Raw genomic sequence first — 19,679 nt, 5'->3', positions numbered from 1 at the left:
ACTCATGGTGATCCTCATAGCTCTGCCTTCCGAGTTCTGGGATTAAAGGCATGCACCGCCATGCCTGACCAGTATTTAATGTTTTAAGTATTTAATTTAATTTAGTTTGCTAGTATTATAATGAAGGCTTTTGCATCTATGTTCATCAAACATATTGCTATATTTTATTTTTTGGTAGTGTTTTACCCAGCTTTGTATCAGGCTATTTATGGCTTTATAATATGAGTTTAAAACTTTTCCTTCTTCTTCTATTTTGTGGAATAGTCTGAGAAGTGTTGGTATTAGTTCTTTGTTTAAAAATCTGGTGTACTGCAGCACTAATTTATTTCTGTCTTTAAACTTGTTGCTCATTAGTGATCTGTTTAAGTTTCTTATATATTCTTGATTCAATTTTGGTAGGTCATATGTGTCAAGAATTCTATTCATTTCTTTCTAAAATTTCCAACTTATTGGGATAAAGTTTTCACAATATTTCATAGTGATCCTCTGTATATCAGTAGTATCTGTTGTCATATCTTTTCTGTGTCATATTTTTATTAATTTGTGGCTTCCTTCTCTTTCTTTTGGTTAATTTAGCTAAGGGCTTATTAATAATATTTATCTTTTCAAGAAATGGCCTTTTTCTTTTCAATGATCCTTTATTTTCCATTTCATTAATTACAGCTCTGGTCTTTGTTTATGTTTCTACCTACTATGTTTGGATTTGACTTGTTCTCAGTTTTCTAAGACCTTGAGGTGCATAATTAAGGTATTTATTTGGGATCTTTGATTTTTCTAACACAGGCTATTCATTTAGAGCTTCACGGTAGCCATCATGTTCTTGTATGTTATATTTTCATTTTAAATGTAATATTTTTTGAAAGTCCTTTTGATTTCTTCATTAACTACTGATCATTGAAATATAGCATTCAATTTTCATGTGATTTTATATTTTCTTTTTTTCTTATTTATTTATTTGCAAGCAGAGAGAGAGAGAGATAGAAGAGAGACAGAGAGAGAATGGGCACACTAGGGTCTCCAGCCACTGCAAACAAACTCCAATGCATGTGTCCCTTGTGCATCTGGTTTATGTGAGTCCTAGAGAATCGAACCTGGGTCCTTTGGCTTCAAGGGCAAATGCATTAACTGCTAATCCATTTATTCATCCCTGATTGTATATTTTATATAAGTTTTTTTTTTACTATTTATTTCTAGTTTTATTCTGTTATGATGTGGTTAGAGATAAGAAGTTATTTCAATATTTTGGGTTTGTTGAGATTTTCTTTATGTTATAGTCTATATTGGATAAAATTTTCTTGGCTGCCAGTGAGGTATGTTTTTTGCATACAGTAAACACCTGGACACTTGGTTATTTCATAATTCAATCTACCATCCTGGTTTGAGTGGAGTGTGAGACCATTAATACTGAGCATTATTTACTAGAATGCATGTACTAATTCCTGTCATTTTACTGGTTTTTGTAATGTTTGATTCTTTCCTAACCCTCATTTGCTTGCCTAATCCTAGAGAAATTCACTTCTTCCATATTCTTGTGGTTGTTTTTCTCCTGCTCTGTGTGCAGAATTTCTTTAAATATCTTCTGCAGTGCTTGCTAGCTTCGTAGTTATGAATTTCTTCACTTTGTGTTTATCATGTAAGTCTTTATTTTACCTTCAATTTTGAAGAATAACTTTGTTTAACACAGTGATCTAGGTCAGCCGTTATTTTCTTTGAAGGCTTGGAGACTATCACCCATGCCCTGTTGGCTCTTAAAGTTTCTGTTGAGAAATCTATTCTTATTCTGATTGGTTCACCATTATTTGTGACTTGGCTCCTCTCTTACCTAAGTCTTCAGTTTCAGACACTTACTCATCCAGTTTCAGTCATTATTTTACTCTTGGGAGACTGGCTTGTGTTACATCAGAGGAGGCCAGTGACAAATGTGCTCAGCAGGTAAAAAATGGATTTTGACCTGTATCTCAGTACCAGATATGAGTTCTCTCCCACTGAGTAGGCCTTTTATCCAATAGAGAGCAGTTGGTTACCTGCACAGACTGTGTGACAATATTACACAGATGTGTATATCTTGTCCAGCTGGTTGATTTTGTAGATTGCCGTGTGCCCTGCTTGTTCATGCTATTCGTGGCTGTTATTTCCCAGCAGCTCAATAGCACTTTCTAATAATATGAGGGCTAGCCAGCAGGATGTTGTCTTCCTTCTAAGTTCTGGTGTGATCTCTACCTGTCTTATGTCAGCAACTTGTGGTGTTTTCAGCAATAGGGTCTTACCATTTAGCTTAGCAGGTAACCAAATGCTTTGGCACTAGCCTGCATTATTTTGGGGACCTCATAGGTTTCCCCAACCAACAGCTTACAATGGAGTATAACCCAGTTCTGGCAGTGGGAATTATAAGCCAATCCTCATGGTTTTAAGATTAGGTTTTCTATACCTTCTCTTGGGCCCTTCTGCCTCAGTAATCTCTACTCTCTTGTTAAGCATTGTATCTTTCAGTTTGCTATGCGGGGGGAAAGTATATATGGTACTGACTCATGTTGTCATTAGTTTTGTGTAAATCTCTCTTCACTCTCTTCTTCCTGCTCTTCCTGTGACCCTTCTACTCCCTGTGTTCTGTCCCTCGACTTGCATGTCAAACAACTCCTCCTCTTCTCTTCCCCTATTTACATTTTGTCCTGGCTTCATTCTAGTTCCCTATAAATACTCCTGATGCTTGTTGCACTTACATGCAACCAAGATGTTCCAAGTTAAAAACTGTATATGAAGGAGAACATGTGGCATTTGTCTTTCTGTGCTTGTATGATATTTTTTGGAAGCTCATTCATTTTCCTGCAAATTTCATGATTTCATTTTTTCTTAAAGAATTCCATTGTGCATATGTACCACATTTTCATTAACTGTTCATCCATTGATGGGCATTGAGAACCATGTCAGAATCCAATGCATAAGATGGTCACAGTCTCCAGAGAGAAACCCCTACTAGCTTTTGCCCAAGGAGAGTGGCTACACCCACCAATAAGTTTCTCTTATTATTATGATTATCCCCTTTAATCCATGCTGTCTTCACTCTTCATTGGAGAATCTTTAGTTTTTTTTTTGTTTTTTTTTTAAGATGACAGCAAAAACCAGGGAGAACCAACATCTATCCATATGTCAAGAAAAGATATCTGACTACCATGAGACGAGCTACCTCTAGGACATCTGCCAGGGCCCAGATGACATCACAGAGGAAGTAGAGATTTAAACAAGAGTGCTGCTCTTACTACTATCCTGATAACCTGCTCCAGGGAGATGGTGATAAATGATGAGGACACTCAGAACTCATCAAAGCAGAAATCCAGATGTTGCAGGGAGCTCAACACTAAAGTACACATAACACAACTGCCAAGGCTCAGGGAACATTATAGAAAACAGGGCAGAAAGACTGCAAGAACCCCAGGATGGGAAGGAGTATCCTGAGGCATTGCATCCCCCACCCCAAACACACAGAGACTGACTTATGCATTTATAATCCCATAGTGAAATTCAACAATCACACCGAGGAGAACTCTCAGTGGAATGGGGGCAGGGAAGAGAGGATATAAGAGGATAACATGAGGGGAATGAAAGAAACCACAATTTGTTCATACAGTGAAGTTCATAATTAATTTAAAAAAGAGATGGGTTTGCACATGTCTCCACTTTCTGTTGCTTATTGCTGAGATCCCTCCAAGACTATGCCTGAATGCTGCATTCAACCTATGCCTCACTGATAAGTGACTGAGTTGCCAAAATGTTCTCTCACAAGATTCAGGGTGGTAGCATAAATGTGTCCCATGTACCTATTCTCCATATTCTGGCCACTGGGAAGCCATATTAAGAACTTGGATTTATTTTTTATTCCAGAGATTGTTAATAACAGCCAAGAATGTGTCTAATCAATGTTCAGAATGTACTAGAGCTTGATGAGATCTCTACTTCATGGCCACAATAGAGAGGATATCTGAGCACTTGTATTCAGATATTCCAGAATTCTGTGAGAAAATTTCCTGGCTTAACCAGTATCTATGTTACTTGTCCTTAATAGACTGTGGTTATTCCCACTGTCTCTTAGGTTGCTGTAATTTGTGCACAAGTGTACAAGACTCAGATTATACCACCTCCAGAGCTTGGGGGCTGTGATATTTCCTGCTGGGCTTTAGAGAAGGTCAGTATCAAGGGTTGGGGCAGGTACAACATACGCTCACTGCCAAGGCATTCCTGCTGCACCACCATCCCTCCTACTGTGGTAACTTATTCACTTTGTTGTGACAGACTTTGACATTTAACTTATGATGTTATGCTTCTAAAATTGTGAAAAATAAACACCTTCAGTCATGTTGTCAAGATTAGTTACTATAAAATTCATGGGCTATCTTAAAGTTTATGTTATTGTATTTGAACTTTGTGTGCCACAGCTCAAACTCTGCTCTGTTGTCACTGAATTTGCTGGTTGCCCAGGGTGAGCTCTGAACTAATTGTTTCCTTCCTATTTCTCTCCCTAGAAACATGGTTCAAATAAGATGAGGGGACCTTAGTCCTCTGCCCTGACCCTGCTGGCTATGTATAGTCAGAGGGATTTAGTCTCAGGGTAACTCTAAAAGAGGATGCATTAAATGTTTAATTAATACTAATCATAACTGGTGCTTGTCTTATGGTAAAGTTAAGGTTTGGCAGGGTTAAATTTTACACAAAGTACACATGCTTTTGCCATACTTGAGGCATAGTATTTCTCTTTTGACTTTCTAAACATTCAACTTTGTCCATATGAACATATTATCATAGATATATGCAGGTTCTTACTCCCACAGAAGTAGTCACCCACTAAGAACATTTCTTTTTCTGCTTCATAATTTGCAGTGAAAATGGGGATACCTTTATTATAAAAATGTTTTAAACTGAATTAATTAATGGCCTGAGAGAACAAATGCTGATCTAGAAGATGAAATATTCTGACAGATTTATATGGAAAGTTGAATTCAGCTCACAGAAGTGACCCAAGTTGATTAAAAAAACACATAAATAATACATGTTACTTCTGTGTTTTGTCCAACTCCTTCTGTGAAGGTACTATCACCCTAGTACCAAAACCAGGCAGAGATGCCACAAGAAAAGAAAACTATAGGCCTATTTCCCTGGTGATCTTAGATGCAAAGATCCTGAACAAAATCCTCGCAAACCAAATTCAACAACACATCAAAAGCATGATGCAACTTGATCAAGTAGGCTTCATCCCAGGAATGCAGGGGTGGTTCAACATACAGAAATATGTCAATGTAATAAATACCATATAAATAAGCTTAAACACAAAAACCACATGATCATTTTGATAGCTATAGAAAAGGCCTTTGACAAAATATAACATCACTACATGATCAAAACATTGGAGAGAATAGGTATGGATGGTTTATATCTCAACATAATAAAGGCAACATATAAAGCTCCTAAAGCCCAAATAATACTTAATGCAGAGAGACTGAAGGAATTCCCATTGAGATCAGGAACAAGACAGGGCTGTCCACTCTGACCTCTGCTCTTCAACATAGTACTGGAAGGCCTAGCTCCAGCAATAAGACAGAAGAAAGAAATAAAAGGGATACATATTGGAAAGGAAGAAGTTCTATTTGCAGATGACATGATTCTATATATAAGAGACCTTAGAACCCCCATCTCAAAATTCTTAAAGGTGAGTAACTCCTTCAGCAAAGTAGCAGGATACAAAATCAATGGACAAAAATCAGTAGCCTTTCTGTATGCAAATGACAAAGATACAGAGAAAGAAATAAGGGACATGGCCCCATTTTGAATAGTAACAACAACAACAAAATACCTCGGAATAATGTTAACCAAGGAAGTGAAAGATCTATGCAATGAAAACATAAAAACACTTGAAAAAGAAATTGAGAAGAGAAATGGAAAGACCCCCATGCTCCTGGATAGGCAGAATTAACATTGTGAAAATGGCAATCTTACCAAAGGCAACATATAGATTTAATGCAATACTAATAAAAATCCCGACATTTTTCCTCACAGAAATAGAAAAAATGATCTCAAAATTCATATAGAATGGTAGAATGCCTCAGATATCCAAGCATATTCTCAGCAAAGAAACACCTCTGGAGGCATCACTATACCTGATCTAATGCTATATTACAAAGCCATAGTAATAAAAACAGCATGGTACTGGCATTAAAACAGGATTATAGACCAACAAAACAGAATCAAGGACCCAGACTTTGGGTCAAATAACTACAACTACTTGATATTTGACAAAGGCCCTAACAATGTATGCTGGAAAAAGAACAGCATCTTCAACAAATGGTGCTGGACAAACTGAATAACCATATGCAGAAAAATGAATCTTGATCCACATCGTGTCATTCATGAAAATCAAGTCCAAATAGATCTCAATATAAGACCAGAAACTCTGCTACTACTGAAAGGAAAGCAGGAGGAACTTTCCATGAGATAGGAATGGGAAAAGACTTCCTAAGCAAAACCCCAATAGCTCAGGAACTTAACCAATCACTCAACCATTGGGATCTAATGAAGCTGAAAAGTTTCTTCACAGACAAACATACAAAAAGCAGAGCCAATAGGTTACCCACAGAGTGGGAGAAAATTTTTGCTGGCTATACAACTGACAGAGGCCTAATTTCTTGAATCTACAGAGAACTCAAAAGCCTAAACAATAAAAAGTCAAACAAACCACTCATAAAATGGAGCAAAGAACTGCATAGGCAGTTCTCAGGGAAGAAATACAAATGAAAACACACACTTAAGAAAATGTTCATCATCCCTAATCATCAGGGAAATGCAAAGTAAAACAACTATGGAATTCCACCTTACCCCAGCAATGATAGAAAACATTAAAAAAATCAAAAGAAAATAAATGCTGGAGAGAATGTGGAGAAATAGGAAATCTCATTCACTGTTGGTGGGAATGTAAGATGGCAAAACCACTTTGAAAAGCAATATGCAGACTCCTAAAAAGGTTGACTATAGAGTTTTTTTTCCAAACACATATATTTAACTGAATAATAACTTAATGCCATGTGTCAAATATAATGTTTATATTTTATTTTTATAAGTTGTGCACATTGGGACAGCATAGGTGAGAAAAGATCCTATGAGGTCTGGCTTAGCTCAGACCTGGAGTGGTCGAACATCCATCAATTCCTTTAAAAAAATCTACAGTCTCCCACAATTTTGCCCCCTGACCTGTGACTGAAGGATGGTTACCTTCTGTCCTCACAGGCTTGCCTTGGGCTGAACATGCTTACCTAAGGTGCCTAGATGACCCAGGGTGCACAAAGGGTCAGTTTTTTTCCTCCTCTTCCTCCTTTCCAAGTTACTGGAACCTTCTTATACCTTTCGGTCCTTTCATGATGGTGCAGAAACAAATGGTGAAATTCCACATGTTCCCATAGGTAGTCATGGAGCAACTGCTGTTTCTTTTTCCACAAATTAAAAAGCTCCCTTGGACATTCCATGCTTCCTCCCCACACAATTGACCTTCCTTTCACTGCATCCTGGAGGCCATCCTTCCCAAGCACAGCTAGCACACAGTACACCCAAAGCACACTTCTGTTCTCAAAGAAAGCTCACCTGTCTCCATCCCTAAGACAACACTCCCTATGCATTATTGTGAGCTCACTTGTGAATACCTATTTGCACAGTCACCATGATGATTTGTATGAAGTCCAAGATACAAACCTCTAGTCACAACATATCTTCAGGATTTAAAAATAGTCATGGAAGTCTGCATTTCCAGTTGTAATTTACAAATGGACTTAGACATCATGGAAATTGGTGTTCTAAATGACACTAAGTGAAGATATGTCAGTTGGGAGTTCAGGGCCCATCTTCCTTGCCCTGGGCTCCATATTCTCATTCCTGCATTGCTGGCTTAATTTTATACCCACACTGGTGATGTCAGCTCATCTGGGTAAAGCTCAACAATGTTGATGGAGACACTGGCTGAGTTTTAGGAATGCTTGTGAGCCACATCCTATCCTAGTGTCTTCTGGTGTCACATCCAACATACCTATGTAACAGAAAGTGGGTTTTTTTTGTTGTTGTTTTTTGTTTTCCTGTACGCAGTGCCCTCTTCTCTGTTATTGAACACAGACCCACAGTATCAGAGATGGTAAGGGAGTCACCCTAGACCAAGGCACTTATTGGGCCCAAGTTAAGAGCAGCATTGCTCTGTCAGTAGTTTTCAAACTTTAAATAAAAGATGTGAACTCAACACACACACACACACACACACACACACACACACACACACACACACACACACGAATGCAAAAATCCAAGAAATGTTTCCTTAAAAACTTGCCTTCTTATGTGTGGTACACTTTGAAATTTATAATTTACTGTTTTATAGTTTGCTCTTTTACTTTTATGTTCATTTTAGAAATTGGTGGGAGTGACCCAGCACTTCAAATTTATAATCCATTAATAAGTTGCAATACACAATTTAAAAGTTGGCATTGCAGGTCATGTTAACATAAAATATCAGGATAGTGAAACTAAATGGAAATCACTGAATTGCAAAAAGGTCAGTGAAATAAGTTATATATTTTATTATCAAAAGTATGGTAATTCACTTCTTTCTCTTATCTGTTTCTGCCCAAGATCTCTTTACCCAGCACAAAACTATTTATTTTACAAGTTGCAGTTTGAGTCACCATTGTGGTAAATATATCATGATAGCAAGATTACTGCTGAAATGTGAAATACAGGCAGATGTGTGTGTACGTGTGTGTGTGTATATGTGTTAAAGTCTACGTGTGTATTTAGCTTGCTTCATTTGAGATGTTATCTTTCTGAGGGAATGGAAACTAGGTGCAGAGAGCACACTGCTGTTCAAGCATTTCAGGCAGTGAGGTCACAACTCAGAAGCACACAGCAGGTGTCTGTGCCAGGAGCTTATAGCTGTTGAGGTTAGTGGACAAGTGTCTGGGCTGGTGTACATGCCTGATGAGGTGAATGGGCAGGTGGGTTTCAGATATTTGAGAATGTGGCAGCCAGTGCTAGGCAGGGGTGCATCCTCACTCTGTTGGGCTGTGTCCAGTAGCAACATGTTCCCGACGGAAAGTGGGGTCCCCAGGGCATATACCATCTGGGAGGAGGTGCTGGCAGTCTTGTCTTTTGCTGATAGATGGATGCAGTTCAGCTATGCTGGGCCATTTCCCTGGATCTTGAGCCTATTCTCAGAGCACATGCCACCCCTGTGTCCAGGTCCAGCTTCCCTTGCGCTCAGAGGAGCTCCCAAGCCTCAAATAACCATGTGCGCCATTGGTTTCTCAAGCTATTGTTTTGTCTTCACTTCAGTGTTTTATTTTAAGCATGCTTCAACATTTCAAAGTCAAAATAAAATCTTGTATGCTAATTCAGATCTCTTTGGGCCTTCTGTAATTTTTTCTTTTTTACAGACTCCTACCCCAGAATTTCAGTGCACTTTTGGAGTGTAGAATGGAATAGAGCCCCAGGGAGGGCCTTCTCATCTTGGGCATGCTGGATGATTTTGGAAGCCCTCTACGCTGCCATCAGCTGGGGTTGTTTCTGAGGTTATGGGAGACCCCAGCAATGTAGCTGGACAGGGCAATATCCCCACAGGGAGTCCCACAGGGAGTGAGCATGAGGGGGCTATCTCTCCAGTCTCCTCCATGGTCCTGCTTTCCCTTTCATGTGAACACCTTGGAAGAACTTTGATCTTGACTGAACATGGGAGCATCTATTTCCACTCAGAGCTTGCAGCTTCCCGATGGAGCATTCATTCTTCATCCCTCCCCCTTCTAAAGGGGTTAAAGAGAGTTGCATAAGGAGCTTGTTTTTCTCTATAGTTTTTAAGAGCTCCAGAAGTTCAGAGCAGCCTCTGGCTGCTACTTCTAAAGAGTCCTGTTCTGTCATCATTGCTACCCCCACCCCCCAGACTGATATATCCACCATTTGGTTCAGGGGCAGGGTGAGACTATTATTCACCTGTCCCAGCCCTGGCCACACAGTATGGTTCCCACCAGAGCCCAGTCCTATGAGAAAAGCTGGTACAGCAGCCAGCGTACTGCCTTCAAGAGTGCCTGACTGGCGAATTGTGCATTGAGCTCATGTAGCCTGCTCCCAAATCAGGCTGCTCCCCAGGGGGCACCTCTGCTTTCTCAGATGGGACCCTTCCCCACCTACAAGTGTCACATTCCCTGGTCACCTATGGCTGTTTGGGACACCTCACATCCACAGTCACTGCAAAGACACTCACTCCTTAACTAACCTCTATTGCTACTTGGTTGTGGCTGTGGGTATTATTGTTAGTACACACTTGACTAAGCACTGGCTTTTTTTCCACTGTGATGGGATGCCACCAGTAGCAGTCATAGGCGCTCCCCACTGTATCACCCACAGAGGACCAGGAAAAGTGCTCCTAACTGGGGCTTATGTGGAGGCAACAGCAAAGGCCACATGTGGTGAGTCAGCCAGGCATGGCACCACCATCCACAGACCAGGACCAGGCTCTGAAATTCTAGCCACTAAAAGACACACATGAGAAGATCTCCAGCATGCATCACAGAAGTAAACAAAAAACCCCAATTTCCTAACTTTTATGAACATGCAACTTCCTGTAATCCTAGCATTTAGGAAGCCAAGGAAAGAGAGCTGTTGCAAGTTTGAGGATAGCCTGGTCTACATAGTAAGTTCTAGGCAAGCCTAAGCTATAGAATGAGACCCTGTTACAAAAACCAAAATATAAAAATAGAAATGGAATTGGGCTGGAGAGATGGCTTAGTGGTTAAACGCTTGCCTGTGAAGCCCAAGGACCCCGGTTCGAGGCTCAGTTCCCCAGGTCCCATGTTAGCCAGATGCACAAGGGGGCGCACGCGTCTGGAGTTCGTTTGCAGAGGCTGGAAGCCCTGGCGTGCCCATTCTCTCTCTCTCCCTCTATCTGTCTTTCTCTCTGTGTCTGTCACTCTCAAATAAATAAATAAAAAAAAATAGAAATGGAATTAAGAAATAAGTTCCCCTGATTAACACAGACTCCTCTGAGGTCATTTCCTCCGTCCTCTTCTGCAGCATGCAACAGTGATGTGTCCCATGCCACACATGGAAGAGGGGCGATCTCCAAAGATGGCCACTACATTTCCACTGAGTGGTCCAGGGTCCACAAAAGGGGATGGGGCACGAAGAGAGTGGAGACACAAGCTTCTGAGGACATGGACCAGCCAGCCTACAGAAGAAAGTGAGTCTTATCTTCTCTCTGGATTAAAAAAAAAAAAAAAAAAAAAAAAGGTACCACAGCTCTGCTTCCATTATCTTAGAAATTACTGGAAATGTACCTTAAGAATTAAGAATGGGCATTCAGAAAGTTATAAGTTTAAAGAAATGCCAATAGCTGGGACTATTTATAAAAGAACACTAAAATAAATCTCTAGAAAAGGGAGTTCTTGTTAAATGAGTATCCTCATTACTGCGAGACAGTTTCATGCTTGAATGCTAGACGTAATTAAAGTGAGGCTGTGTTCCACAGTGTGAAGACACTTTCACGATGTATGTGTCTGGCTGGGGGCAGGCTCTCAGTATCAGGAGGTGCTGTGTTAATATTCATGTATTTTAAAGTTGTCCAGTTAAGCCTATTTTCTCAGTGTCAGATCTCATATGCAGTAGGTGCTTAATATTCTTTGATCTGCCAGCTTCCCCCCATTTTCCATCACATCTAACTTACTAATGCAAACTGCAATTCTATGTTACAATCTCCATAGATGCCAACAAATCACCAGACTTTGTAGGTCAACACAACATCTCAGAGAATGAAGATTACTATCCTTTGAAGCCATCTCTCTGTATCGACTCTGAGGACACCCAGAGCCATGAATGTTTAAGTTCCTCTGAAAGAATGGATAAACTCTAACACACATGCCCTGCCGTGTGCTTTAGTATGTCTATGTCACTGAACAGTTGCTATTTGTATTGTTTTGGGGAAATAGCAAGAAAAATTTCCATATCTTCAATACTGAGGAACTTTTTTTTTCAAATATTATCTGTCTGTGGTTAGTTTAATCCACAAATGAGGAGGGCTGACTGTAACATTTTCTATGTTGGTGTAATGTTAAAAATTTTCTAATAGTTTAATGTCTGAGACTATGTTAATTATTTTTCTCATTGCTGGCAAAAAGATCCCTAAAAACAAATTAAGGAAGGACATCCAAAGGAGGCTGGATCACCCATCTTGATGATACTACTGTGCAACTAGGTTTGCGAATCTGATATGAAAACCCAATATTTTGGCTCTGATCACCTTGCATCCACAGTCAGGAAGGAGAGAGAGAGACAGAAAGACAGACAGAGAAAGAGAGAGGGATTAATGCTGGTGCTTAACTCATTTTCTCCCTTCAACTCAATCTGGGATCCCAGATCATAGAGTGGGCCACCCACACTCAGGATGTCTTCCCCCCTCCATTAAACCTTTCTGGAAACTCCCTCACTGACACTATACATGTGTCTCCTGGGTGATTCCAAATCAAGTTGACCATGAAGATTAACCACCACAGAGGGGCTTCCCTAGAAATGGTATTACTAGGAAAAGTGGGGTTTCACCTTCATTACAGCTATTTTGGATAAGCCACATTGATCCATGTTATCATTGACTTTAGATTAATTTTACGGAAACCTGTGTCTTCCTAAATCCCATAGCAATTTTCCTCATCATAGAATTTCCCATCATATGCTACTATACATATGCTTAAGAAAATTCATACTCTCTGAAAATGAAAAGATATTCATGTGGGCAAAGCTGTGATACTATTTTTTTTTTTCCAAAAAGGCACTTTACTAATGTATCTGTTACTAGAGAAAACTTTAGGTTTTTTACTCCCTGCAAATCATCTTTCCTGGGGGCTTTTCATAACATGGTCATCCTAGGTGCACATTAATATCATGGGGATGGGTGACCCAGCACCCTGCTTTTGTATGTCTCTCTAAAGAAAATGAAGTTGGTGTGGTCTAAAAGTCAGCAACACTCTGGCTTCTCCGTAGCCAAGAAATGGGGACAACCTTGCTGCCTGTCAAGTAGGGGCAAAGGAAATGTGGTGCCCATGCACTACTACTCGGCCTTAAGAGATGGAAGTCCTGTCATTGACAAGGTGGAAGGACTTGGGGACCTATGTCAAGTGAGCTATGACAGGCATAGGAAGATCATACTGCACTCAGATGTGGAATAGTGTGTGTGTGTATACACACTCATGTGTGTTAAATTAAGGCCAGAGGACAACCTCAAGTATTATTCCTCAGAAACACCATCCACCTTTTCTTGAGACAGAGCCTCAGTGGCCTGGAGCTTGCCAAATAGGATAGACTAGGTGGCAAGGGAGCCCCAATAATCTACCTGTTTCTACCTTTCCAGAGCTGGGATTACAGTTGATATGTGGAAACTGAGTGCTAAAGTCAGGTCCTCATGCCTACAAGGCAATGACTTTTACTGACTTAGCTGTCTCCCCAGCCCCAGAGAAGGAATCCTAAGAAGTTGACCTTGAGGATTTCAGAGCAGAATGGTTGTCACAGATCTGGGAGATGCAGGAAACTTTGACTTAAGACACAAACCTTTAGTTAAACTCAAGGGATTTGTGCCCAGCATAGTGGGTATAGTTAATATCAACATACCATATACTAGAAAAGTACTAAGAGATTAAATCTCAATTTTCTCACCACAGAAAGAGAATATAAGTGCATGAGGAAACAGGATAATAGGCTTGATTCCAGTTATTATTATTCAGTGTGTGTTTATATCAAAATTTCCTATAATATGCTATTAATGCATACAATTGTAAAGTTTCCATTATAACTTGTTAAAGTCATGAAAGTAAAGAATAAAGGTGAAAATTGTTTTCTCAAAAAAATACAAATAAAATAGGGCCAGGTGTGGTGGCACATGCCTTTCTTTAATCCCAGCACTTGGAAGTCAGAGGTAGGAGTATCGCCATGAGTTAAAGGCCAGCCTGAGACTATATAGTGAATTCCGGGTCATCCTGGACTAGAGGGAGACACTATCTCAAAAATCACAAAAAAAAGTAAAATAAAAATAAAAAAATAAAAATAAAAACAGGCAGGGATTCCCAAGATTAACCCCCTGCCTCAAGCGCCACCTACTGGCTGTGTCAGGGCCCCTGGCAGCAGCGCAGTTTCCATGTTTTGTACACTGAGAAGATTGAAGCAGGGCAGGGTGGCAGCGTTGGGTCTCCTCCCTAAGCACCTGCTTCTTCCTAGAACCCCTAAGGGTTGTGCAGGCACATCTCCAAGGCTCACCCTCCATGACAGCCGAATTCTAGAGTGCCCCAGGGAGTACCGGAGACCATTCAAAATTCTGAGCAGTGTCTTAACACAGCCAAAACAAAAACAAAACAACAAAACACAAAGCCAGAGCCACACAGGATTTCTCTGTTCATCTGCTATTTGATACCGAACTTGCTCAACATTCCAAATCTCTGACAGGGGTACCTGCTTTGTTCTACGTAAGCATAACTCCATGACAAATGACCAAGGCTCAAAAATGATGCCACCACCACACGGAATGAAATTCACACTTGATGTTGGAGATTACTGGGGAAGGCAGCAGTTGATAGTCACTCCTGGCCTCCAAGGAAGTGAACTATGATGATTATCAGCATGCAGACAAGCATTCACTGGGATAGCTCAGGGAGACCAGCTCCTTTATGTAGAGATGCAGCTGCATGAGAAATGTGATGCTAGGGGCAGCTGGCTTCCTCAGAGCCCCTGAGGGTAGACCCCAGCCTGGGAATCTGGGAGACAGGGACCATTCTGCATCGTTCACATCCCCAATTGCCCCATCAATGTGAAGGCCGTGAAGTCTTTCACACAGGGGCTTTGCAAGATGTTTAGCCTTTAAAAAAATTATTAATTAATTAATTAATTAATGAGATAAAAAGGGTGTGCCAGTGCCTCCAGCCACTGCAAATGAACTCTAAACGCATTTGCCATCATGTGCATCTGGCTTACATGGGTTCTGGGGAATGGAACCTAGGTCCTTAGGCTTTGCAGGCAAGTGCCTTAACCACTAAGCCATCTCTCCAGCCCAGATGTTTACTCTTTTTACATGAATGATGTCACCATCTTCTTCATTCTTACTGGGATAGTCCTTAGGGTGGACATGCCTAATGAGTTTTGTGTGAGGCTCCCAGGTGTTGGGTATGCCAGAGAGGGTGGGGCTCTGACCAGCCCCTGTGCACCCAGCGCTGCGGTTATACTCTACCTAGGTCCTCTTCTGCTGGCCCAGTAAAGCTGAGGCCCGGCTGGGCCAAGTCTCCTCCTTCTTCCTCTGAAAGACAGAAACAAAGTCACTCTTAGTATCATTCAGGTACAATGGTCATCACACATGGCCAAGACACTCTTGACTCTTGGTGTGATTCATACACAAGTCAAATTTATCTTTCTCCTAATGACAGTACTTAGGGCCCAATAACCTCAGAGTGGCTCAGGTATTCTCTGTACCCCATCTAGGTGCCATCACTGAGAATGTTCCTCAGCTTCCCCTGTGGGTTAACTTTGTGTTTGTTAGACCTGCTGAGCATTCAGAATAGGCTGCCTGGGTCCCTCAGGGCACTCATGCACAATAGGGTTTGTGTTACTCTCTGGAAAAGACACCCCTCCTGCCAGCAAGATCAGTTCCATCCCTGCCTTACTCCTCTGTATGCACAGCCTGTAATTACTACTTTAATACCCTCCTATGGGTTTATCCTGGGTCAATTTTGTCAGAACACCAACTTCACCTCCTTCTGAGAAGGCCAGCTCAGGTCACCAAACTGATTTTCTGCTTTGGCCGAGCTCAGAAGAGACACCACTGTCTTATCCTGGCCTGATTGCAGGGCTGTGACTTTTGGGTCATTTCAATTGTCCTTCTTGCACAGACAGGGCTGCCAAGTGGAGAGGTAAATGGACATGTGTTTTTATTCAACAAGCCCCTGGTGAGGTAGACTCAGGGTTATTTGAGCCTTACCATTCAGCACACCAGACATTTCCCAGTGCCCAGGAAGCTTCACCCCACACCGATCTATAGTTGGCAGTGTGCCATGCTAATCTGGGATGGAGATACAATTTAGACAGAGGGTCTCTGGCAACACAGAACACATATGTAATTGTGTCTATACACATGGGGTATGTGTCAAAACGATAGTATCTATATGCACACACATAAGTTCTCCACTACACATTACCACTCTGGCACACACCCATGAATATAATTGCATTTTCAGACTCCAGTACTTGTGCATTCATGCAGGCTTCCAACATTCAGAGAAATGTTCCAAATCTGTGTGCATTCATGCCCCTCTGGCACTGGATGCCACTGGTCACATGAGAGTCTGAACTGATCCCTCTGCTGTCAACACCCGGAGGCAGCGGGGAACCACCTGTCATCTTCAGTAACACAGCAGAAAGTTAGGGAAAGAAAGACGTGGGCTTGCTGTGGATGATGCGGAGCATCTCTCAACTTTGAGAGAGGATAAATGGGTAATAACCATATATCTGAATCACATCCAGAATTCTATAAGACACCTTATTACAACTAGTTAGCATAGGTCAGTTGCCCTTTCTGCTGGGTCAACTGTACTTTGTATCTACTTCGCCATATAACTTTCTGATAATGACCTGCATGCCTACCTACCATGGACCATCTTTAGGGACAAAATGAGTCCAGCCTTTTTTCCCCCTGTTTAGTAGTAAAACAAGCCAGTTCTAACTCAATACAGTTTCCATGGAGACCATAGCCACAGTTACCTTGAAGCCAGATGGAATTCTGCAACAAACTGCGAGTCTCAGATCTCACTTATTCCCTCTGCTTAAACTCACAAAAGTATAAGCTTTAACAGACTAGATTTGAACTTGAGTTAACATTGCACCATTGAAATGACAAGCTCGAGTGCTCAGCTGACAGCAATGTCAAAAGCACGGACAGACAGAGTGACCGGATAGGATAACGAGGCTGTATGCTGCACACAGAGCATGACTGTGGTCATGCAGACCTATAGCTTTACAGGAGGGGTACACCTGATTGCTTTGAGAACAATATCTCAAGGATGGCAAGTGTAGGTGTTTGAGGATCAGCCCTGAATTTTAGGCATAAGAGTGAAGGGATGCGTAATTTACCTTATCCCTTGTCAACTAGGTCTTGATAACATGAGGCATGGTAAAGGTAAGCTGCTTAGGTTAAACCTTCTAATGAGTTAAAAAAAAAAGACAGCTGATAGGAGGTGTGTGAAGGCATAGAACAGGCCTTGGTTTGGTGTCATGTCACAGCTGATAGAGTTTAGCTTGGTGTCAATATGGCACTAATCTGTTCTTATCCAGCCAGGCTTTGGACTTTGAGAACAAATTTTGTTTCCATCATATCCCTACTCAGATTTCTGATCAATCCAGGAACTGTTCAGCACAGAGTTAAGGCTACAGGTATGACAAATGCCCTTGTCCTCCTTGCAGCCCTGGTATCATTGTGGTGGGCGTCAATCAACGTCTGAGGACTGAGATGATTGAATGACTCACGGAGCACACAAGGGTTCTCACATTAAATGACCTTATTTTTATTTTTTATTTTTTTATTTAAAAAAATTTTTTTTAAAAAAATTATTTATTTGAGAGCAACAGACGCAGAGAGAAAGACAGGTAGAGGGAGAGAGAGAGAATGGGCGTGCCAGGGCTTCCAGCCTCTGCAAACGAACTCCAGATGCGTGCGCCCCCTTGTGCATCTGGCTAACGTGGGACCTGGGGAACCGAGCCTCGAACCGGGGTCCTTAGGCTTCACAGGCAAGCGCTTAACCGCTAAGCCATCTCTCCAGCCCTTAAATGACCTTATAATGACATCATGGAATCCCACATCTGCCCCTTTCTGGGCTTAGAGATGTATGAACACTAGCAGTGCTGTAGATCTCTTACTTCGCCTCCACTCACATGAAGGATGACTTTGCTCCAGTGATACTGCAAAAGAGGAGCAGTTTAATCTAAGAAGCAGGCTGGGGCTGGGTAAAACAATGATGCTGATAGCCAGGCTCTCAGACTGTCTGAAATGGGGCGACTTCAAGCCTTCTTGGTTCAGTGTCATTATCTTTCCATGTTCAAACCCAATAGCTCACTGCCAGGAGGGTAGCAAGATTATGTGTGTGAAATTAATCAGTGATGTAGAATTCATAGCACCTAAATCTGATAGCATGCTCAAATTTTCATCACATTTTTAAAGCAAAAATAGGAAAGTGCCTTTGACCAAAAAGTTCTGGAAATCACACACACATTTCAAAGCTTAGGTGCTCTTTGGAGACAGTCTTTCCCATTGTATTCACTGGGTTTCCTTACACCACCCTCAAAAGGTTTTCTGGCTGAATTCACTTTATGACCTATTTTCTTACTCACTATGCTCCATGGGGTGTGACTGGAGGCATGGTGAGCCTTCCTGAGTGGGAATCAGGACTTTCTATAATTCAACAGTTGTAGTAGGTACCTTCTCATGGCTGGGACAAAACACCAGGCCAAAAGGAACATATGGAGAGAAAAGATTTATTTTCTCTTGCACTCTCAAGGGGAAGTTTCATCACAGTGGGGAAAGCATGTCTGAACAGATAACTGAGTGTTATATCTTGCATATCAGCTGGAAGGAGGCAATGAGAGTGAGCTGCCTTTGAAAACTCAGTGGGGTTGGGTGGACATACCTTAAGGGCTACCTTCAGTGCCACACTTCCTCCAGCAAGGCTCCACCTCCCTAAGATTCAATGAGCTGGGCAGTAAGTATGAGGCTTCTCCACAAGCTCTTGAGGGCATGGGGAACATTTTACATTCCAACCATCACAACAAGGTCAATCTCCAATTTCTCCTGTGCAGAAGCATGGGCCAGCTGTTGCCAGAATATTGGAGAGTGAGACTCTGACAGACTTGTGATGTGGACATATTTGCCTCATTCTCTGCACATGTAACACAGGTGCACTTGCTCCTCCCTCTGCACATGGAATGCAGGTGCATTCTCTCATGTCTCTGAAGACATCTGAAAATTTCAAAAGGCTATGAAGCCCTGTTAAGCTAGAGAACTTTCCAAACACCCCTGACATGATTCACAGCACTGCATAACAAAATGTGGGTTCCATCACACTGTGCGTGTCTTCACTTGTCACAGAATGTGACAATCAGTGACATTAGCCACTCACACTACCTAAAGGAGGACGAAGGCAGTAGATGGTATAGCAGGAAGCAGGATTTTTCCTCAAACTCAGTCCTTTAACCACTGGCCCATGTAGTAGTGTTAGCAGCATTTCCAGTGAGGAACATTCAGACCTTCTGAGGACACATAGCTAATGGCATCTCTGACTGCTTTCACACCCTGTGCTCTTCTCTGTCACCTACATGAGTCCCATGATCCTGCCGACATCAGTTTTGATCTGGAGCATCTACTATGACAGGTCTCAGTAGGGCTTCCTGGGAATGAAGTGCAATGGGTTACAAGTCTTCTGACTAAAAGGCAGAAAAGATGAGAAGAATGATGTGGAGCAGGTGGGAGACAGGAGATCACTGAAGAAAACCATAGAATTTGTGGACTCCACAGGTCCTGTGTCCAGGCTTCTCTGGGAGGATGGTGTAGGCAGGTACTTCACTTTCTTTGTAGATAGAAGTTGTCTGTCCAGGCA

The 19,679-nt window shown here is 41.5% G+C and overlaps 1 protein-coding gene across 4 annotated transcripts in view; it reads right to left on the bottom strand.

Moving 5' to 3' along the window:
* Dlgap2 (DLG associated protein 2) overlaps positions 1-19,679 on the bottom strand; it is an 802,536-nt gene that overhangs the window by 131,272 nt on the left and 651,585 nt on the right. For all 4 annotated transcript variants that reach the window (XM_045131440.1, XM_045131441.1, XM_045131442.1 and 1 more), the window contains one exon: positions 15,272-15,337. In XM_045131440.1, the coding sequence (XP_044987375.1) occupies positions 15,272-15,337 (66 nt within the window). The remainder of the gene's footprint in view (positions 1-15,271; positions 15,338-19,679) is intronic.

Source organism: Jaculus jaculus, chromosome 12 (genome assembly GCF_020740685.1).
Source record: "Jaculus jaculus isolate mJacJac1 chromosome 12, mJacJac1.mat.Y.cur, whole genome shotgun sequence".
Taxonomy (NCBI): Eukaryota; Metazoa; Chordata; class Mammalia; order Rodentia; family Dipodidae; genus Jaculus; species Jaculus jaculus.
This window is presented reverse-complemented; position numbering and strand designations above follow the sequence as displayed.